Consider the following 24,762-nt stretch of genomic DNA (forward strand, 5'->3'; position numbering starts at 1 on the left):
GACTGGCTGACTGCCGCTTGATAAAATATCTTGGTTAACGAGGAAAAGGATGATTGTGCATTGTGGCATTAGTGGTTGTACGTTTATTTTTAATTTCGCTATACAATTACCGACTTTTGGTTGGACCCGAAAAAACAAACGCAACATCAACAACCTGTTATTGAAAAATGACCCAAAAAAAATGTAAAATAGTTTTGTTTTGTAATTGTTTAGTCTTTTATTTATAAAATAAGCCTTTATATTTGATTTTTTATAATCATGAAACCTAGAGGTGAGCATTTGGACAGGACCTGACCGGACCGACTCTACTTGAACCGGACCGGTTTCGGAGAATATTGTGGAACGTGGACTGAACTGGATGAGACTTACCAGGTCTAGGTTTATGTCCGGGTCCAAGTCCGGGTTTTTCGGTTATTGGATCCGTTTGGACCGGTACAACTTTATATACATACGGTACAACCTGTTAAAACGCGTTTTTGAGTTTGATACAACTCGTTAAAACGAATATGTTGTTGAATTTGATACGCTACAACTCGTTAAAGTAAAAACTTTTTTGGGTTTGATGTGGTGCATCTCGTAAAAATGAATACGTTTTCGTTTATTGTATCATTTGGACCGGTCAAACTTTGATTATTTATATTTTATACCATTTGTTTGAAGGATTGTAACCTATTGAATATAACACCAAAACAACAAAATTATAGTTTAAAATCAATTAGAAAATCAAAATTACACACTGAAAAAAACTGCATGTCAGTCCGATTTAAAACAAATAAAATATGTTTGTTTAATGAATTTCACAGAATACAAAAGTTTAATTTTTTTGCTGAAATGCTGAAATATTTCAGCTTTGATATCTCATATTTGAAGCATTGTAACTCGTCGAATATAATATCAACAACAACGAAATTATAATCTAAAATTATCTACGAACTTTAAATTACATGTTAGAAAAAACTGTATGTTAATCCGAATGAGATATGTTTGTTTAAAAAATTTCACAAAATACAAAAGTTAAATTTTTTTTGTTGAAAAGCTAAAATATTTCACATTTGATACCTCATCTTTGAATGATTGTAACTCATCAAATATAACACCAAAACAATAAAATTGTAGTCTAACATCATCTACAAATTCTAAATTACATGTTGGAAAAAATCACATGTCAATCCGACTTGAATGAGATATGGTTGTTTAAAAATTTTTACAAAATACAATTTTTTTTCAAAAATAAGTCAGTCCAAAACCGGTTTTTACCTGGAACCGACTGGACCGGACTAGTTTTGCTGAAATCCTAGAATCGAGAACCAACACGGGGGTCCAAAATAACGGTCCGGTCCGGTCCGATTAATCGGTCCAAATGCTCACCCCTAATGAAATCTTTTTGATCGGTTATACCCAGATTATCGCTCAGATATGATTTTCCCTTTATATTGGTGAAATAAATTACACATGTGGCGTCCATATGGAAGATTACGTAGATAGGGACATATTACACCCATATTAATTAAGATAATAATGCGTAATTAGGGTTCGTGCCTCCATTACGTCACTCCACTTCCAACATTCATCTCAAGCTTCTTGAATCACAATCGCAATAAACCATATGATAGAATATGCAAATCCAATCTTGGATGTACATTATAATGGCACGTTTTCACTTACCCTATTGGTGTATTTTGATGCAACCAGAGCATCCATACAATACATGGGTGTATACGAGTTCCTTCCCCGATTTCATCTATTTTCTTGAAAAATTATTAACGACAAGTGCAAAGATATGTATTAATTATTGTCTACATGAAGCAAGTTTGGCTGAAGGATTGCATGTCGTACAAAATGAGTGTGATTTTAATGAGTTTCTTGAAGCTGCCAATGGAAATAAGAGATTGGATTTGTATGCGGATTACTATCATGAACCTTTGTTTGATTGGATTCAGGAGGAAGAAACAAACCTTGAAGATGATGTTGTTTCTTTTGATGACGTTGACTCCATTTTAGAATATGGTGATAAAGGTGAACATGAAGACGATGATGAAGTTATATCTCTAAAAAGAAACTTCAATGATCACTTCTTAAACAAACTTTATCCGGTAGAGAATGATAGTTGGTTGAAGAAGATGAGAATGTAAAAGGACCTATCTACCTAAGACATGATCATACTCAGGAATGGAACAAGATGAAGCCTCAATTAGGTATGAAATGTTATAGTAGTGTTGAACTTAAATACTCTCTTAGTTGTTATGCAGTAGCAAATGGTTATGACATTGGATATGAATAACAAGTATAGGCTAGTAGTTAGGTGTTGTAAAGGAAAAAAAAATCCAATATGCCCTTTTAGATTGTGTGTCTAACATCCCAAAATTACAATAAACTTAAACTTTTTTTAAAAAAAAAGTTATTTAATATGAAGTACAAATCATTTCACAATTTAAGCAAAACCGTTATCTTAACTAGAAACAACCTTAACAATAAATTTAACCATGTTCCAAAAACCAACGGTCGAAAGCAGCAGAATAATGTCAATCAAGTCAACACCCATAATAAAACATCAAGTCGACGAGTTGAATGCCCTGACTCGTCGAGTATGAACGAATTTGGCCGCGTGTCTTGGGTGACCAACTCGACGAGTTGGAGTTGGAGGATGAAACCCTAATTTCCAGGGTTTTGCACCATATTTAAAGGGTCATTAGCCTCCCTTACAGCCCCCTTGAGCTCAGAAACCCTAAATCGTATTTACTCTCCATATTTGTGTGTTATGAGTAAGTTATGATTTTTATAAAATCATTAATTCTTACCACCGTTGGGCTTGAAAATGAAAGTCAAAACCGACCAAAACAACCAAAAGGGAAAGTTGCAGTACCTGTTGAGATTGTCACATAGATATAGAGAGGGTCTAGATTGGAGCACACACGAGGAAGTTATGATTTTTTTTTTTAAAAAATCATTACTTTCACGTCAAGTACGTGCCTCCGCGTGTTGCGTACCCGACACCGGATTCAGACAAATTGTGAGTGACGTGGTTGAGTAGGGAGGTGAGACGTGGGGACACGATGTTTGAGTGCACGCCGCGCATAGGAAATACACGACGCGCACCCCTAAAACTTGACTATAAATAGAAGGTTGTGTCATTTAGTTCCAACACACCTTCATTCACTTCTCTCTTTCTCTCTGGTCCGTGTGCTACCTCGTGGAGCGGTCCATGGAGTTTTGATCTCGTCTTTACCGTACATTAACGGTTTCAAACCCTAGAGTGAGTTCACGATCCCTATTTTACTGTTTTAAATGTTTTTAGGGGGAATACATGCTTATCAAATGGTTTTATAATAATATTTATTTTATAAATGTCAAATCATTTTACAATAAGTTATATACATTAGGATAGTATAACTATAGATACTATGTCTAGTTTTAAGCTATGATCTTATGTTTAAAGGTTATAATGCCCAATAATCTAGGAGTAGGTGTTACCTAGATGTTATAATGGTCAAATCCCTATAAAACCTCGATATCTAGGAGTTATGCTAGACAAGATTTAGGAAATGCACAATACTTAGTTGTTACTCTGCCAAAATATCATGTTAAAATAACCATAATTAGTCATATATATATATATATATATATATATATATATATATATATATATATATAAAAGGGAAATTGAATAATTTAACAACTTTTGTTTTTTTTTTTAATTATAACATTTTTTTGGCAAAATAACCACATATTCTGGAATGGGTTGTTCCGAAACTAATTCCAGATTATTTTCGGGTGGCCCGACCCATTTCATTGGGCCCGAAATGCCTATTCTGGAGGCATTGTATATGTTATGGATTAGGATTTTGAATTTCAAAAAGCGGAATATAATTTGAGGCGACAACTTCCTTCCAGAAAGGTGCATTCTGATTCCGATGTTTCGACTCAATATGAGTGGGGTCTTTACCTGGAAAAAAGGCTTTCACTATAGAAAATTCTCAAGTAGATGTTCCCTGAAATGGTTGCTCTTTCGATTTCCGACGTTCTGACTAGATACAACGTTCCGAATCGATTCCGACATGCAACTCCCATCTCTGACACGCATCGACACCCATGTCTGACATGGAAGATGAGCACTATGACCCCATTATTGTAGGGTATGTTTTTCATTTTCTGCTGTTACTTACTGTTCCAGATGTAGTAAACCACCTCCATAATGAATTAAAAATGTTCTAGTGTTTAAATTAAAGATGACATTATTGTAGGACCAATTGAAAAGTAGTTTAGATATGTAGTTATTGTTGATTTACATCGAAATGTCGTGTTCTGGATCTTAAAATGTCATTCCGGAAGGCTCCAGAACACGAATAACCATTCCAAAACACGATGAACGCATCCAGAACATCAAGAATAGGTTCGGAATATTGGTCATTTCCATTTCAGAATAAAGTGCTAACACCGTTTTTTATTTGTGCAACACAACATGATTGCTGATGCATCAATTATACTATCGTGTAAACCTAAAATCGGTGGTGAAATCTTTGTGACATTCAGAAACAGGACCGAATGTGAGACTATATTCTGGAATACATGTTTCGGGAGGTGGTTAGACATTCCTAATGTAGAGGAGATGGTTTTTGAGATTGGGGGTTACGAGTTGTCTTTTGGGAAGAAAGAATTTTGTCTCATCACCGGCTTCCGGTTTGGTGACTATTTTCCTGCTTCTACATCCGGTACTGCCTTTCGTTCCCGTGACTTTCCTATGGTCCCGAAGAATGTCTTGGTCAAATTAGACCACGCTAAGAAGGTGTTTAGAAATTCACTTAATGAGTTATCGGGCGAGGATGCAGTCCATATATGTCTTCTATATCTATTAGATAAGGGTTTCAATGGGCGTTTGACTAAAAAGCCTGTTACAGAAGAGTAATTCGTTTTGCTATCCAACCTCGATGAATTCAATAGGTATTATATCATCTATTTTATAATTAATGATTAATTAATTACTTATCATTACTAATATTTTTTAGCAATTAAATTGTTAACTAATTTTTTATATGACAGATATCCATGGGTGAGGATAATTTAGGATCAATTGTACAAACAACTACATACTGTATTCAATAAGGCTGAGAAACTTATACATCAAGGTGAACCGAAAGAGAACAAACCTCAAAAATTGACTTACACCCTTTAGGGGTTTTTATATGCTTTTATTTTTGTTTGCTAACATCTAACTATTCTTCATTTATTTGTTTGCTAACATTCAAATATGGCTTTTTAAGACTTTTCTGGTGAGCAGTTTATTTGGTACCCGACAATAGAATGTAATCCCTGGGGCTGTTGCATGGTTACTTTATTATTAAAATATTTATTTATTTTATAATTTGTGTTTATTTATAAATTTATAATTTTGTTAACAGGATAATAGACTCGTATCGAAGTTGGAGCCAACGGAAAACGATATGCTTGTTGAAAAGTGGGTTGTTAGCTCGGCATGGATTGATTGCCCTTATTTTCACGACCCTAAAGTTCACAGGGCACCTTCCCTAACACCATCACCTAAAAACTCCCCTACCCATGAGCATTGAGAAAAGAAGGCATGGATAGATGATTCATCTCACCCACCACGACCACCACCACCGCCCGCGGACCCATCAATTGACAAGGACTAAATTATTAGTGACTTGCAGAACGAGGACAGTCAATTGAAAAATGAGGTCTGTCACTGTCGCGAACAGTTGCGGTCTCAGGAGGAGCGTGTAGCAGAGCATGAGGCTACTTTAGCCTTGGTTCTAAAACTTATCAATAAGACTCCCGGAGACAGTTTTAATTATTTCATCGTTTATGGTTGTTATGTTTTTGCATCGTTTACAATTATACATTATTGAACCATATAGGGATACTACAATGACAATGAGTTATGGGAGCATGATTATGTCTTAAGCAGCCCCCAAAAGCCGCTAAATGTCGACCTTGAACAGCCGCTGAATGTCGGCCCTAAGCAATAGTCTCCGATTATTCACCCTTCGGATGTTACATATATTCTGAGGGATGATTACAAAACACCAGTGCAAGAACCTATTAGGCATTCTAAACACCAAAAGTTATATTCATATGGTATAAGTCGCCATGGATACAAATGAAGAGGAAAGGTGTTACACGACAACAACCAACATTGTTGGACAACCTTGTAGATCCAACTGTACACATTGTGTATAAAAAACGGGATGGTTCACTGTTGTGTGCTCATAATTATCTGATTGGTTTTTCTACGCTTGAGTTTTGGACACGCTTATATGCGGACAGTCATGGAGGATGGTTGTCATGTGATGTAAGTAATATAATTATTTGATTATTACATACTAAACTTCTAATAATAATATTTGCTTTACTGTAAAAAATTAATTGGCAGCACATTATGGTGTGGATCTTATTGTTGCTAGAGCGTAGGCGGAGGATGCTCGGTGGATGGTGGTGCCGTCAACTTTCAACATCGATGCATATCACTAGAGTGACATGGCTAGCAGATCTGTTTACACAGGTTGGGCAGAGTGTGATACAATATAATTTTGTTTGTATTACATTATCTGAGTATTTATATACTAATTAATTATTTCTAACCTTTTTGTAGCTTTACATCCCAATCAACATACCACAAGCTCATTGATTTTTGGGTTCTTTGGATTTGAAGACCTTCAAAATGACTACATATGATAATCATTGGAAGGGCGCTACTATTCGGAAAATGAGGATTGCTTTATACATCTGAGAGCCCGCATCCACAAACTGCTAATGGGATTATTCAACTACTGGGGTACCGAGCCAATATATTCAATCCCACTTGCGAGCTTCAAGATGACCCTGGAAAAGGCCCCAAGCGTACCACAACATATTGCCAACAGAGGGTATTGTGGGGTGTTTTGTGTTGGTTCCTGGAGGCATTGATCATCGGAAAATCGATTTATATAAAGGGTAAAACTAGTCCATGGGATTTGGGTTATCGTAAATGACTAGCGGAAATTTTTTGGGGTACAGTGACAAAGATAATTTAAACATCGTATTTGTAATATCACCTGTTGACACATCTTTTATTTAGTTTATGTATTTATTAGTTGTTTGTTAATTTTAATTGCATTTTATATTTGAAAAAGGTATACATCTTATAAAAAACAAAATTTATACATTTTATAAAAACAAAACTTATACATTTTGTAAAAGCAAAACTTACGCTAAAGAAAAACCACATGTTACACATAAAAAAAAATCTAGGTAACTGTATTTTGGAACCATTGTCCGGAGCAAGTTGTTCCGGAGAATGGGTTATTTTTCAAAAAAAAAAAAAAAGTTTTGGCCATTTTTGTCAAAAATGCTATTTATATATATATATATATATATATATATATATATATATATATATATATATCATTTGATGGTAGATACAAAGATAGTGTGTGTGTGTGTGTGTGTATATATATATATATATATATATATGTGTGTGTGTGTGTGTGTGTGTGTGTGTGTGTGTGTGTGTGTGTGTGTGTGTGTATATATAGAGTCAAGATCAAATAAGAAGAATTTTTTTGTCACATCCCGAAACCGAAGGCGGAAACATCTCGGGGTGGAGGTGACTTCATGTGAATATCATAACCAATGTACATGGTAAGCGAAGTAAAACACAAAACATTACATTAAATTACATAGATTTCATTACATCAGTTGAAAAGTAGAGTGTTACAAGTTTTCATAGATACATAAGTTTAAACAAAAGAAAGACGTAACTTCCATTCGCTCCGTCTTCTGCAAAAGGACGCGTGGTGCCTGTCTAAGTAGAACCTGAGAATACAAGCATTTTAAAAATCAGCATAAAGCTGGTGAGTTCATAAGCGGTTTTATTTTGTGAAAATGTACAAGATTCCTTTTGGTTTCTGAAAATGTTACGACCCAAGAAAATCCCAAATTTTCTTATGTAAAAAAAACAGTTTAGTTATCATTTCGTTATTTGATTCTTTTACGAGTTGTTACGTTATTCCAGAAAAATCTCATATTTTCCTAAATGTTTTAGTTATCATTTCTTTATTTAATTCGTTTACGAGTTGTTACGTTATTCCAAGAAAATCTCATATCTTCCTAAGTGTTTAGCTGTCCATTTGATACTTAATTAGTAGTTTAGATTTCGATGTACTAGTAACTACCTTACTTATAGTTTTAGTTAAGTATTATGTTATCTTAGTTATCCTACATTCGATTGTTGATTATCTGCTATACTTAGAGGTATTTTCGAATATTTTGATTCACTCAGAAGCGCATATTAACAGTATTTTCGAAGTTCTGGTGATTTCCAAAAGGGTACCTTAGACGTGTTTTTAGTACAAGTATTACTTGTACTTTGCTTGTATTCCCCCCTGAAAACAGTGAAAAACATTGAAAAAAGGTAGGGGTAGGAACTCACCGGGCGAGAAATGTGTCAACGAGGATGCTAAACGTCGGATCAAGGATTGAAAACGTGCGAGGTTCCTATGTAATGTTAAATGATACACAAATGTATCTAATCAGACTTTAAAACACTAATCAGATACGATTATACACTCCAAGACGCGAAAACACTTAAAATTAAGTGTTTGGAGTGACCCGGGTGACATTTATGGACATGAATGGTTTGGATATGGAGTTTACTCTCCAAGAGTAAACTCTAAGGAGTGTTCACGGCCCTAAACACCACATCCCCATGAGTTTACGGCCGTAAACTCATGGTGGGGTGTTCTTATGTGCTAAATGGCCTTAAATCAAATGAGAGGTGTTGCTAGGTTTGGTTCTAGGGCATTATCAAGGAATTAACTCAACCATATGGACTAAATGATGAGTTTACGACAGTAAACTAAGTGTTTACGGCCGTAAACTCTCACCCACATCATTCTTAAGTGTTTTGAAGGTCATTGATTTATCACAAGTGATTCTACTCAATTTTACAAGCCAAGGGGTGAGTTTAGGGCATCAAACAACCCATTTATAGGAGTTTACGGCCCAGGAACCCATTCTTGGAGGGTTTACGGCCGTGAACTCCTTATGGAGTTGTTTTAATTAAGTTTAAGGTCCCTAACTTGTTTGTGGTTGCTTCTAGACTTTATTCCAGGGCTTATGAGGTGTGTAAGTTGCATTTTAACACCCAAAAAGGAGTTTACTCCCCATGAAATGGTGTTTACGGCCCAAGCTTGTTCTTGGGCAGTAAACTCATGTTTACTCCTCAAATGTTGAGTTTAAGGTGTCCTAAGGCCAATCCAATAAGTCCTTAATCCATATCTAAGCTCCAATGGTGATTTGGAAGGGTTTTGAGTCTCAAAAACACCATTTATATGTGTTCACGGCCCAAGAGTGTTCTAGGGCCGTAAACACATGTTTGAGGTCCTAATTCATGAATTGAACTCAAAATTAAAGGCTAAGGATGATGCACAAGAAGCTAGGATGATTACCATGGTGTTTTGAAGCTTGAAATGGATGATTTTTGGATCAAATTCTTGAATCGAGGAGAGAGGTTAGAGAGAGAGTGAAAAGGCTCCAAATGAGTCTTAATTCACTTTATATATGGTTTGAACTTGATACACGGTGGAATTCTACCCGATACTGATGTTAATCGAGGCTTTTGGTCGCACCCGATTAAGTTGTCGTTACCCGATATGGTCGAAACTAAAAATTTTCTAATTACTAGTTTGGGGTGTTTTAACATGTTTCCAACATGTTTGGATACTTACAAGGTCAAATAAAAGTCTTAACTTAATTGACCTAATCCAAAAACGAAATCGGAATAATTCGATTAAAACGAGTTTTATGGACGAAACGGGTTGCGGCGATGGAATAACTTCGGAAAATCATAATGATATTAAGCTTCATTTCATACTGGAATCATAGGAATAACACACCCAAAGAAAGCACACCACTTTATCAGTCAAAATCGTGTGTTTTAAGAAACGAAAACGTACCGAATTCAAACTTGGTGGTAGGGTTTGCGAACAAGATCGAGTTGCCGGAGATTCTCCAAGGTGTTTTATGTTCTAAAAGGATAAAAAAGGAAAAACAGAAGAGACCTGTGGATGGCTTTGTCCTATGCGAACGAGAAGAGATTTATCAACTCTCTCACATCAAGATTATTTGAGTGGATTCTTGCAATGATCCGAGGTAATACAACCAACGATGTGTTGATGTTAACATGTGACCAACTCCCTTGTTATGCAAACCATTCGAATAAAAAACACCAAGATAAGGAAATAAAAAAAAATATCCAAAATTCCCTAGAATAATAAAAAAAAAAAAATCCAAAACAGTAAGAACGAATATAAACTTATTAAAACAAGTGTAAAGTTTGTGAAGGAGCAAAATACCTTGACACGTGCAGTATAGTGACCAGCTCCCATGTTGCCATAGTGATTGGCCAAGGCTCCAAAGATCCAGTTTTTTAGCTGCTCGTCTTATCTCTTTGCATTGAGGGCAGAACCACATGTATTCAGGTATCAATGGTTCCTCACGCAGGAAACCTTCTGTGCAACTATAAATACTCACTGCTAATTCTGCTTGAATTGGTAATGACAGATACATGAATGGATCAAATGTAACAATATCTTCTCACATGTAGGACAAATCAAAATCGACTTGTATTTCCCCTGTCAAAATATAAAAATAAATACTTAAACATTGTCATTATAAGTTTTTTTTTTTTAAAGTAAACTCACTTGGAAAACATCAACAATTATTGAATCGTTGCGAGAGATGTGATTTGCCCAGTATTCATCAGCAACTTGTTCATCGGGTCGCCAATCAATATCTTTCGACTTGTAATAAGGCTTCTGTTTGACCCGGTTCAGATCTTCATGAAGTCCATCCAACAAAAATGCAAGAAGTTCCTGACCCCACATAAAAATACAACTCAACATATATAAATATATTGACCTCAAAAGAACTTCAATCTGCTCCTTGAACACCAAATTTTCCTGAAACATATGTAAGCAAAAATTACAGAATTGCCCTGTCATTTTCTTTGGGAAGGGAGAAAAAGGCTTGCCTTGTGAAGGGTAGCTGCTGCTTCACCAGCAACACGTTCACTTATGGAATTCTCCAAAGTCTCAAGTACCCTCATAGCATGAAGCCCAACATCATCAATGCTTGTAGCACTTGTCATTTCTGTCACAAACAATTCAACCTATTCTGCACCACTTTTAGGGATGTTGTCATTATTAGTTGATGAGTTGTTCTCCAAAGAAGCAACACCTTCACTCTCAGTAGAAGAATCTGTGGTTTTAATTTTAATTAATAAATGAATCTTGTTTATTAAATATACCAAAAAAGAAAGTTCATAACAATAAAGACACATAATTTCCAAAACTCTATTTATTTGGCAATGGAAATGAAAAGAATTACTTTTTCATTTACTGCATCTGATTGCATGGGTAAACCTGAGATCCCATCCACATATCCAAGACAGAGTTCATTGAGACTCTTGATGGCAGAATCCAAATCATTTCCACTCCTTTCTAGTGCTTTCTCCAACAGTTGAAAACACAGTTTGTTTCTTTTAAACTGAAATTCATACACCATAACATAGAATAGTATTAATGTGATTTGAAGTTTGAACAACACTAGACATCATACATCACAATCCACAAATATTATAAAAGGTATTTAAGTGAAGTGGATCTGATTCAGGCCAGATAACAAACACATACAAAGACATTATGCATCTCAAATGCCTCCATGGGAAGGAAGTTGTCTGTTATATTGGTCAAAAGTCACAATGGTTCATTAAACATTGTGATGATTAGTATGTATATATATGTGTATGAATTGTATTTGTAAAAGTAACTGATGTGTGATCAATAAAGATAGTATTTACTTCACATAATCTCCCCCCTCTGATTAGCGAATGTTCCTTTATCTCTTTAATTTGATATTTCTCAATATTCGTTTACCTCTTTAATTTGATATTTCTCTAACAGGAATCATCTAACTCACTTGAATATAAACCTTGTGCGTTATATCTATTAGCAATGTTATATATTTTGGAACCATATTGGATATGAATTATCATTGTGGAGAAAAAAATCAAATATCACACAGAACCCTAACCCTTAATTCACTAATTCAACAGTGGGATTAATTTTGTATTTACGGGAAGATAGAGAGGAAGAAGATGAATACGAAAGTAAATACGTACCGTTGAATCTTTTTCTCCTTCTTCAACCTTCACTTTTGAAGAACTTCCACCTCTTCATCCTCTTATCCTCCTCCCACACAGAACAAGTGAGGATGCCAGAGCAGTCAACCATGTTACGTAATTGCTTCACCGCTGGGCCCCATCGTGAGTTGTAGCAGGGCGTTGTCAATGTGAAGAGTCACAGACCCCCAATCGTCGGTTCTATGAAGCATTTTGTGAGGTCCCCCATCGTGAGCTGCAGAAGAGAACGTAAGAATGAGGTTTAGATGAGATCGTCGCTTTAATACCCAAAAACATCTTCTAGAGATGGAGACAACCAAAACAGCTTCAATGGCATTTGGAAAAGGGAGGTAATGCAATAAATAATGCATCAAAGGAGTTCAGAAATACCAGTGCCATGAATTCCGTAACAAACGGAGTCGGGAAGATCAACAAAATGACCCGAGATTGACCCATCTGGTAACAACGCTATTGATGTCATTCCTTCCACTTTCGACTGTTCATCCTCCACTTCCTCTACTGCTACTTCTTCACCATCTTCTACTTTTTCTATACGTTCCATCAAAATGGAGGTAAAATTATACAAGGGTTTTTTTCTTTAGCATCAAATTTGACCTAACCGACCATTACCCAAAGTAAAAGAAGTAATACTTACGAGAGTGAGATAGAAAAAATTAGGTTCGGATTTAGGAACCCTAAATCATTGGCTCAAATTGATAACTAGGAGGTAAGAACCCCAAATCCTCAGCTCATTAGGGTCGAATTAAAAGTGTAAGAACTTGTTGGAACCAAGAATTAGGTTTTTGGTGGAGGTGATGGATAGAGGAATTGAGGAAGCTGTGGATGAAGACGAAGGCCCTAATTCAAAGAGGTAGGGAATTTTTGGGATGAACAGGTCGGGGTTAATTTTTTGGATTTCATTTTCCCCCTAAAAATGCGTGTTTCCTAAAAAAAAATATAAAGTGATATAGTTACCCGACGCACATTATTTGATAGGTGCCATCCGTATTTTTTTTTCTAACACTAATTTAGGGCGCGCAAAAATGCGTGTCCTCTATTCTTCAAATTTTGAAAAACTAAAATTAATTTTTAGGGCACGCACAAATGCTTGTTCTCTATCATTGTGTGTCATTAATTGCACGTCGTAAAAGACTATTTTTCTAGTAGTTAATCGACATCCTCTTTCTTCTTGTAGGGCAAAACCGCAATTCCTCCTGATTTCGTGTGTAAACATTCGTTTATAAGAATTGACTATGCCACATAATTGTTATTTAGTTGTTATTTATGCCACATATGCTTCCACATCAACAAAACATGTAGAGTGCGTTCTAAAGGACTTAATGTGTACATTTTAAAAAAAGTATAAGAGTTTATTTTACAAAAAAAAATATAAGTACTAAACGTGTAGAAAACGAGAACTATATTACCCTATTAGGTCATTTTCCCTCATATTAACTGGTCAACGAAAATTAAACGGGATAAAAAAAAAATAAACAAATTTTAATGTGCTATATTTAATGGTTTAAAACTTAAAGATATTAACTCAAGAAAAACGAGTTTGCATAAGAGATAATAAACACCCTCAGGTAAATTGACTGATATAAAAATAAACATGTAAAGATATGATCAAAGTTTTTCAATTTGTTTAATGTTTCAATCCGACACTATTCTTAGATCTAGTTTTGGCAGACTAAAGTTAAATTATATTATGTATTGTTGAACAAGTTGGTAAAAATATGTATTTTTAGTAAATTTTGGACACATTTAAATACATATATATATATATATATATATATATATATATATATATATGTTGTATATGTAAGTAATCCTTAGTGGGATGTGTCTCCTTTATGAGAGCTTCGAAACAATATATATAATGTGCCTAAAATGAAGTATGTGTGAATAAAATAATATTAATGCTAAACAGTTGAGTACGTAGAATAAAATTTGGCAAAACCATGTGAGTATAGGAATATGTCCTACATTGAAGGAAGAGTAAACTCTCAGTAGGTGTATAACCATGGTAGTGTAAGAATTTAGAAGCTTGTTTGTGTGGTTTTGCTCCAAGACTTATGTAAGTAGGGTGCATATTGTGGATTTCGCGGGGTAAATGCACCAAACTTCTATGTGAGTGGGCCCTGCTGACAGAAATGCATTCATGAATTTGCTAAATTTAATTTGTCAATTTATGATTTAATTGTGACAGATACAATGATCACTACCGACAAAATACTCTCTTCATACATATGAATTTTCTGCCAACATTTTTCTGGCAAGTGGTCATCTCTGGTAGTACACCTAATTAGGTTGTTGTATCCTAGGAATATACAACAAAATTGTTTAATGGAATCGTGTCAAACACGAGCACCAGTCACTTCATGTTAATTTGTTTATTTACAACTTCGTCCTTGGAGACTTTCTCACAAGAAAGATTGTAATGTTATGATTTTCACCTCATTTATTTAATTTTAAACACAATTTTATAACTATATCAACATAAGTCTTATTTTATTACTTATAAAATATCACCAACGTTACTTATGTCCAAATTGTCAAATTCAACCCGTTTAAAGTTCAAATGCAAAACTAATACCAAAACACACACCATAAACCAAATGTAAATGCAACATCATTGACAAGTCTCGAACTAGTATCATTAATAACATAAAACTAAGTAACTACTCCAAAAGAGTCTCAACCTCACCAAGCCATCGAATCAAGCTACCTGTTCCAATGTAAGACCTAAAACAACAAGCAAATAAACAAGTGCCATCATTAACATGAGTCAATACCAAATACATCTGTATGGAAACAAATATACTTCATACGTTATGTTTAGTCATGCAACCAGTTCATCCAAATCAACATACATTGATTATAATTATTAATATATAATGCATATATTAATATGGACATTCTTTTCATCGCAATAATTATTATTTATTTTCTTTGCTATAATTACTTTTAATATCCTTAACTAACTAGAGTCTAAAACTTCACTAACACCCCATAGAAAGACCATGTTATCTATTAACATGACATGGCGACCCAGTGCACCAAATGCGAAGTGACTCTCACCCGCAACATTGTCCCTGGTTCTCTGTGTTCATGAATCCAACTTTACATGTAAGATCATGATGCATTGTCGTTAAAAGGTGGTACTATGGCACTTCCAAACACATACCCCCCAAACATGATGCTTGATACGACGTCTTCGAGTAGCCAACATCACTCCAGTCCTCGTATACCAAGTGCAGCGAAACCATGTTTTGAAATGGTTACCTAAAAAACCACTCGGCATCGACTTGGCTTAAGCTCTTTTCCTCCAATGATATCCTTCCACTACACCATCTAATAGCGCAAGCACGTACTTAGGTTTCTACCCTTTTACCCCACTATATGTATTCCCCTTTATTTTAATTAATGTTATAATTAATTAACTCACTCGAATGATTCATACACACAACTCACCATTATCGGTATGTAATCATTCTTGTATTTTATTTATTATTTCAAGGCATATTACATCACATGTCATGCTTCAAAGGTATATACTCAAAATTGTCATATAACATCATATTAAATCATGTGAAGAGATGCACCTTTTAGAAACAAAGTTTTTAACATGCATTTCCTACCATCATTTAAACATGACAAAACAGAAACATGTCATACATAACATTATATTCTAACAACATAAATAATCGTCACCAATAGCATGATCCTAATACTCTTTTATAATGCACAAAACAACCATTTTAAGGATTATAGCATACAAAAGCTTCCCTAAATAATTTGTTTATGCATTACTTCATAAAATCATATTGTAAACATTACATAATCTTAAATTATAAGACACCATACAGCAATTAGACTATGCATATGGATTAGAGCATGAAGTGTCCAAACATGTTGTAACGTCCAATTGTCACAAACAATTATTTTTTTTATTTTAAAATAAGGTTAAATAATCATTTACATAAAACCAATTCATGAAAAACCATTTGTTCCAAATTATAGTTATTTGAAAATCAGATTATTACAAATAATGCAACATCTCTATGATTGTTGATGATTGTAAACAGTCACGCCTTTGCCTTCCCCACGATCATTAGTGGTACCTAAAAAACATTTAATCCACAACTATAAGCCAAAGCTTACCACACACCACAATATACATACAATGCATGCACACATGAACCTTCATCTATCTGGCCAGTCTCGCAAGGCCTAAAACATGTCTGGATCACTCTCCCAAGCCTACAGTATGACTGGACCCCATACTAGGCCTACAATACACTTGTGAGACAACCTGAAATTTTTTGCTTTGAAAGCCTAGTCAATCAACTCAATTGAGTGTCAGACTCATTTCAAATAAGTTCTAGCCTTGTTTAAAGTCATTCTAAGGAGTTTTAGCCTAGTACACTTAAGGAATGAGTGCTAGGAAGTACCTGTTAGAGACATTGTGCAACAAATCAAGCCTTAACCCCATCAAAAGGAGTTCACAGCCACAACACTTGAGTTTACAGCCGTAAACTCAAGGTGGGCCGTAAACTCCCTCATTAAGGTCTCATTCCCTTCATTTCCTTTCATTATTTCACTTTCACCTCAAGAACTTCCAATTCTCTCTCAAGTATCATCGAATCCATCATCTTAGATCATCAAAAGTGTAAGTGTTCTTCCTTTAGTTTATTGTTAATCCTTCTTAACTAGCTTCTCCCTAATGATTCATCCATGGAAATCAACTTTTCTTAGATCTTCAAGAAACACCAAGAACACACACTAGTGTTCTTGGATCTTAATCACCATTTCAAACCTCTATATCGTAAGTACTCTCTCCTTAGCTTGTTATATAGTTGAAACACTAGATCATAGCCTTAAAACTTCATCAAACTCATCATCAAAGAGAGTTTACGAACATGAGTTTACACCCTGGCCGTAAACCCTTGAAAGTGTGGTGTTTTGAGCCTTAAACACTTCTAGACCCTTGTTAACCCTTAGACCACTTGAACCTTTGAAACTCCTTGCCTTTATGATCCAAGGTGAGACCATTTGGAGATTTTACGGCCATAGGGTTTATGGTGTGGCCGTAAACACCTCAACACCCTCCAAAACATTGGTTTTTCTCATCCTTCTGAAGAGCAATGGTCCCTCAAGTTTCCCTAGCATTCAAATACCCTCTTATGCACATTATCATGAGTTTACACCCTGGACCTAAACACCGTTTCTTGGCCTTAAACATCCCTTAGTCCAATCACATGTGATTCCAACACTTGGTCAAAGTGTTTCCTAGTCCCGTGAGGTGTTTCCTTGCATTTGGTTGATTCCAAATGCTATTTTTATGTCAATATATGCCATTATATGTTATTTAGGATTCGTTAAGTCTCGGGACTTCATTCGTGGAGCTTCTCATCCTTACACACATATTCGTTTAAATCACCCACATCAGGTGAGTTCATACACCGTAATTAATATTTTAAACTGTTTTAAATGTTTTAAGGGGGGGGGGGATACAAGTTGAACACAATGATAATTGTGTTAATGTTTGTTATAAATATATTTCAAAAGATTTCTTATGTCTTTTATAAGTGGTCAAAACATTTCAAAAGCTCTTTTCAAGTTATGTTACTTTCTAGTTTATGAAAACTCCATTTTTAAAGTACAAGCATAACTTAGTAGTAAAATGAGTCTTTTCAATAACAGTTCAAGTAAAACATTAGTAAAATATAAAGGGTATAGTTCAGAGGTTCAATTCATACTAGATACAATACACGATAACAGGAAGAACATACTAAGATACTATAACAGAACGAACATACTAAGTTGCTATGGCATGGAACTACTACATGATCTAATTATACCAATGAATCACTAACTCTTTGTTCTAAACAAAAGGTGATAGTTATATTGGGTATACATGATTACATAACTTTAATGTGGATTACACGACCTAGCAACTAGTTTGCGGAATTCACGTTTGGTTACCATAATCTCTTGACAAGGAGAGCATATAGTATGGGTACTAGCCTTAACATTATGGCCTTAATAAAACAAACATGTTTTAAGGAAATCAATACGCCAGGTTGTCAGTTTAAAAGACAACTGAGTACTTTCATTTTCCCATTACTTTCATAAAGTGACAGTTCCACTTGAAAGTTAATGCAAACTGTTTTCGAGTCAAGATAGTTATAAACTAGGGAAAACTTACATTTTACAAACGATAATCAGAACAGACGAGTCTAGTACATTCAGTAGAAAGGGACCATAATGCTAACCTTATGATTTCTTAATGTATACATCAATGGATATATACTAATAGGATCCGACAGGTAATAGGATGTGTGTTTTCCGCTTCATTTCCTTCCTTGTTTGGTTGTGGGCTTAGAGCGGATTCACCCAACCTATTATCCATTCGATCTTAGTTATATATATGTTTCGTATATATTAAGTCATCATAATGGGTACCAGGTATGGGTCAGTTCATAGGACACTAAATGAATGCACATTTTTCTAGTACAAAACATACTTTCCAAATCAGAACTTTTGGTATACAAAACTAGAAACTTACCAGTAAAGGGTTTAATCCATTTTTATTAAACCAATATAACTTAAAGGACCTTAGGTGATTAATTATATAATACCTTAGTTTATACATCAGGGTTATATATAATTAATACCCGATAGATAGTTAGATGTGTGCCTTTCGCCTCATTTCCTGTTCCTTTTTTGGTTGTGGGCTTAGGGCAGATTCACACAAGTAACTATCTATTCGATATTAGATTATATGTAGCTAGTATAAACTAAGTGACTATAGAAGGAACCACTGTGATTAATATTTTGTTGTAAGAAATAAAGGGAAAGGATCTTTTCATCAAGTATAAAGGAGCTATTACAGTTAACTCTGTGAGTATCAAGTGAATACAACAGGGTTATATACAACAATGATCTAACAACCAATGGGATATGTGTCATCTGCCCTATTTCTTGTTCCTTGTTTGGTTGTGGGATTAGGGCAGATACACACAGTTGATTGCTTGTTTACTCTGAGTTTTATATAACTTGTATCCATTTAGTACTCATAGAAAGGATTCTAGAGTCATTTTTACTTATCTTTCATCAAAGCAGGAAATATAGGATTTTCTGGAGAAACATGCGAACTTTTCTAAAACATAACTTACAATTTACCAAGCTTTCTACAACTTACTTACATCACTAAAATCTTATGAACTCACCAACTTAATTATTGATAAACTCTTTCAAATAACTTGTATTATCAGGAAACTAGTAGACAGGTACTCGCGTTGGGAATTCAAAAGATGGAGCAATATAGCTTCAAGTCTTGTTTTGTTATTTGCTTATGTATTCTATGTTTTCTGAACACACACTTTGTAAACACTTTCTTTCTAATGAAATGGTTGTTTATTTACTTTGATTACTATGATGCATGTCTTGTGATACTAAACATGACGTCCTCCACCCGAACGTTTCTGCCGTTCTGGTTTTGGGGTGTGACAGATTGGTATCAGAGAATTGTTTATAGTGAAATAAGTATATCAACCAATAAAAGATATACAACTATAAATACAGTGGGGCTTAAGTGCTCTGGATAATAATATATTTTAAGAGTGTAACGATAAGTTACAAAAATACACCTACTTGCTTATACATGCATACATACTAGAACAAATATCACAAGAGGACAGAACAAAAGTATTTAAAGGTTGAATACTACGGTCAAACCTGAGCCTTTATATAATCGTATCTGGGATCAATATAATTTGATCAATTATATTCAATTGAGATGTGACCGACATGTGCTTGGGAGTGATGTGGTGTTGCAACGATGTTAAAACTTACCTAACTCTATACAAGGGATCTCTAGACTAGAACATGAAAGTTTGAATACTATAGGAGTATTCTATGATACTATAACACGAAACAATAAATAAAGCCTACATACAACCCCTAGGGTACTCCACTAGAAAATTACCCACCTACAGGTACTAACCAACATACCACTACTCTCATATCCTGACATATATGGATATACACTGCAACATATATTATAACGTGAAAAATCACGTGAAATGCAGACCCGGGAATAAAACAATGTTCTTACTCCTTGCATCGATCGCCTCTGTGAACCAAGTGGCACCAAATACAAATAAATCCCAAATCAATAATCGAAGTCCTTCAAGTTTGACCTAAAGTCAAACATGTCAAAAGTCAACAGTCAACGGTCAAAAAAAGTCAACGGTCAACCAAGTCAATGCACACGATGATGTGGGGACCTCTTGGCCACGACGTAGGAATACCAGGACAATATAGTCATGAAGCAGAGAACCACCACGTCGTGGCAAGCCCATTGTTACATCGTGGGAACTGGCAGATTTCCATATTTGTCATTAAGTGCTTAATCCTTACAGATCTAAGCCCAAAACTTCATATCTACTTCTTTTCAATGATTTAATGGATCATGTATCCAATTTATCCATTAAGACTCCATTATAAGGCTAGATTTACAACCATAAGTCCATTAAGTTCTTAATTGGACCAAAACTTGTGCATGGGATCAAGATTTATCCAAACTAAGGCATTATTCTCACTCAATAGAACCTATGGACCATTAGAGATCCATAACAAGATTCGGAGTTCCTCAAAATCCAATAGCATTCATAGAAAGAACCAAAACCACCCAAAAATGACCTCAAACTTGAATCTAGAAGAAGATGTGTCAAGGTAAGAACTTTATACCCCAAGTAGCTTAGAAAACTAAAGAGAATGATGGGTCCAAACCAAATCCTTGCTTCCTTGCTTCCTCGTGAACTTCCTTCTTCTCAAGCTTCATCAAAATCCAAGTAAGAAGCTTTAAATCAATAGAACAAGCTTTCTAATCCTCATGGAGGCCAAGTTTTTTACTGATGAGGAGTTAGAGGCTGAAGATGATTTCATAATCCTTGAGATTAGGTGCTTAAATAAGGAGAAAACCCTAAAAATCATGGTCTTGGGTTGTATCAACTACCATGTTGTGGCCTTCCTTTTTCCACGTCATTGCGACCATCCATATGCACATTTATGCATTAGAAATTCCACGTCGTGGCACAAGATTCTCCCATAAATCTTACCTCTAACCCCTCTAAGCTCTCATATGATCCATTTTGGAAAACGAGTCTTACACACATGCTTAAAAAACCACAAGAAATGACTCACATTTAGTCCAAAATAAATAAGTTAGGAACTGAGGAAGTCAAACTATATGAAAAGCACGTCGCGCTTACGCAACATACAACTTCCCGGATGTATGACCTTTGGTGTTTTAGATCGATTTCTGACTATCCATATGTGGATTTTAACTAAAAAGATGCTTACACGACATACACTCTAACTACTAATCAGGGTAATAACCCATAAATAATGGTCCATACTACATTCCATTATGCCAAGGGTAAAAGACCATTTTACCCTTCCCCTACCTGACCAATCTAACCTTGGCCCAAACCCATAACGAGCTAAGGCCAAAATGGCCCAAAAGGCTTTTTGGCGAGTATGCCAAGCGTACACCATGCATACTCCCATCGTACTAGACTATCACTGAAAGGGAACACGGGCAAAATTTGTTACGCCGAGCGCACCAAGAGGGTACGCCCAACGTACTCGTCAGATGTCCAAATCCTGCTATTAAGCTCTTAATGCTTAAAGAGATTTCATCCAACTCAAAGATCTCAATATAAGGAACATCTTAACTAACAAACTCGACTAATTGATGCCTTTGCTTGGCTCAAAGAAGACCAAAACCAAATTCTAACCTTCTAACTTCATATTATGAACAACAAATCATGCATGGTTGAACTAAAGCCATCAATATACTATTTTTATGCATCAGGGACCTCGGAACCACCAAGATATACTAACTTAAGATTTTGGAGTAACTTTTTACTCAAATAAGTTTACCCATGGGACCAAAATATGCCAGAACCCTAAGCTAACTAGATCTAAGAAATGAATCATCAAGGTTTAGACTTTATGCCTCCGAATGGATGATCAAGATGAACAAGGTCTGGATCTACAAGCTTCAAACCAACCAATGATTTTCCAATGAGCTCCTGTTTCTTCAATATGCACCAAAAATACACCAAATCACTTAAAAGGCTCAATACTCTCTCAAATGGGGCTAGGGTTTCGAGGGGACTGTTTTGGGACAAGGGAGACTAGTGATGAGAGAGGCCTTAAGGTTATAAGGTGTTTAAATAGGGTCCAAACCATAAAATTTAGGGTTTTGCATTCTACATGAGTATGCTAAGCATACTTATACGTACGCCCAATGTACGAGATGGAATCCACAATCAAATTAAATGACTTACGCCCAGTGTAACTATCAATTACACTTCGCGTAATGGTATTTCATGTAATAAAAAATTATTTAAAACTTAAGAAATTTACCTAGGAACCAAGCGTTACATATTAGTTAATTAAACTATTAATTAATTAACAAAACAAGTCGCTCAAATAAATATATTTTCAGATATGCTTCATTTTTATTCTTGCGTGTAACCCAAAAGGACACTATTATTTTTAGAAATATTACCAGACTTTGTTATGACTATGGACACTAATCTCCATTAATACGAGTTTGTGATTGAGATTGAGATTTAAGAGTTTAGGATTATGTCAAGGAGAATTTTCAATTGGCATTTTTTGAAGAAATGAAATTAAATTATGAAAATAAGGGTTTTTATACGTCTAAAACTATAGGTCCATCAATTTCACATGACTTTGAAAAATAGTAAAATACCTGCGGAAACTCAGAAACTGACAACTTGTTTGTGTTTTTCACATGGTTGACATTTTCACACCCCAACTATTAAACTGATGTCTATTTGGGTCTATTGCGTAAATTTAAGTCTTGGAACAAGCTTCTGAAAACTAGTTACTCTTATATATATATATATATATATATATATATATATATATATATATATATATATATATATATATATATATATATATATATATATATATGGCGAATCCTCGTGCATTGTGCGGAAATATAATTATATAGTTAAAATAATAACTCTTAAGAAATTATTAATTAATATTTCTACTTTGAAACTAATATTAGTAATAAAGCAAACATATAATTAACATATTAGTTTTATTAAACATTATGGTTTTAAGTTATGGTGATGTATATCATTATTTCATGATTTTATAAACTGCTCAAAGTTATCTAAATATTATATATATATATATATATATATATATATATATATATATATATATATATATATATATCCAAAGATTCAACAAAATTAATTTTTTAAATCTTTATATTTAAAACTACTAAGTTTTAAGTAATAAATATATATAAATTAAAAACTCTTGAGTTGTGGTGAGAGTTTCAAATGAATATATTATTTGGAATTGAAAACTTAACAATAATATATCAAATTAATAAGGAAGATGAAGAATTATATAAGTTATAAGTTTCAAATCAACATGGTGTTAATAATATGACCTTTATTATAATTATAATAATAATTATATATATATATATATATATATATATATATATATATATATATATATATATAAAAGATATTTATCATATAAAAATTGATTTTGATGTATCATTTTAATCCCTTTAATTCTTACACATATAAATATATAATTTGTAATTTATAACATACATATGTGGATATATACGTTAAACAAATCATATGTAATATATATTTTCTTAAATATCATATGTAATTTTTGTTGTATTAGGACGAAAAAAACACTTTCATATGAAGAACATATCACGATAAGTCAATCACGATTACATATATAATATTAAAAATGATGTTATCTTTTAAAAAATTTCTTGTAATTGTAACATCCGGATTTTACCAGGTATAATGTAAGTTTAATTGTATTATTTTGTAAGAGGGACTCGGCGAGTCAGGGCTCAGACTCGCCGAGTAGGGACGCGGGATTGAGCGAAGGTGCGCGCTTGGACTCGGCGAGTCCAGGGTATGGACTCGGCGAGTCTGCGCTGTGTTATGGAACCCTAAATCCCCGGGTTTGTGGCCTATTTAAGGGGCCTTATGGCCGTCATTTGCGCTCATCCAACCCCCAGAGTGTGTCCCTAGAGTTCTTGAGCGTTTGGTGAAGGATTGAGAGCAAATCTTGACCTTGTGAGTGTTGTTTAGCAAGAAGAAGGAGGCCCTAGGCAAGAGGAAGCAAAGGAGGTTGCTATTTCGTGGATTTGGAGCTTGGATCATCACTCTAGAGGTATTATTTTCGGACCATTTTCTGTTTGGTGAAACTTGATGCAAGTTAGGGCTTAATATGATCATTTATGGGGTGATTTAGTGCCCTTTGGTTCCCTCTTTGAGTTGAGACCATGGATCTGGATCCATAGAGGTCCAGAGGGCCTCACTCATCAAGCTTTATGGGTGGAAATGGAGTCCTTGGCCTTGTGTTGAAGTAGTAGAGTCAAAAACATCATTTGTGATCATGTAGAGGTTATTTATGCATCAAGATTGTGACTTTACGTGCTAAATAAGCATGGGGGGACTGGATCTATGGATTAGTGGACTGGA

The 24,762-nt window shown here is 34.6% G+C and overlaps 1 protein-coding gene across 3 annotated transcripts; it reads right to left on the reverse strand.

The window, feature by feature from the left end:
• Window positions 1-7,542: 7,542 nt before the first annotated feature.
• Window positions 7,543-13,096, reverse strand: LOC144999979 (uncharacterized). 3 transcript variants are annotated; one of them, XM_078959123.1, is made up of 9 exons: window positions 12,831-13,096; window positions 12,566-12,724; window positions 12,176-12,410; window positions 11,383-11,541; window positions 11,027-11,253; window positions 10,698-10,955; window positions 10,350-10,628; window positions 9,951-10,191; window positions 7,543-7,809 (listed from the first exon to the last, which is right to left on the reverse strand). In XM_078959123.1, exons 5-7 carry the CDS (start codon window positions 11,141-11,143, stop codon window positions 10,530-10,532), a joined length of 474 nt encoding a protein of 157 aa, XP_078815249.1. In that variant the 5' UTR covers window positions 11,144-11,253; window positions 11,383-11,541; window positions 12,176-12,410; window positions 12,566-12,724; window positions 12,831-13,096; the 3' UTR covers window positions 7,543-7,809; window positions 9,951-10,191; window positions 10,350-10,529. The 3 variants fall into 3 exon arrangements, with proteins under 3 accessions (XP_078815249.1, XP_078815247.1, XP_078815248.1); XM_078959121.1 differs by lacking the exon at window positions 9,951-10,191; XM_078959122.1 differs by lacking the exon at window positions 9,951-10,191 and having other exon boundaries at window positions 12,566-13,096.
• Window positions 13,097-24,762: the final 11,666 nt, after the last annotated feature.

This window comes from Lactuca saligna, chromosome 6, assembly GCF_052625555.1.
Source record: "Lactuca saligna cultivar CGN05327 chromosome 6, ASM5262555v1, whole genome shotgun sequence".
NCBI classification, from domain to species: Eukaryota; Viridiplantae; Streptophyta; class Magnoliopsida; order Asterales; family Asteraceae; genus Lactuca; species Lactuca saligna.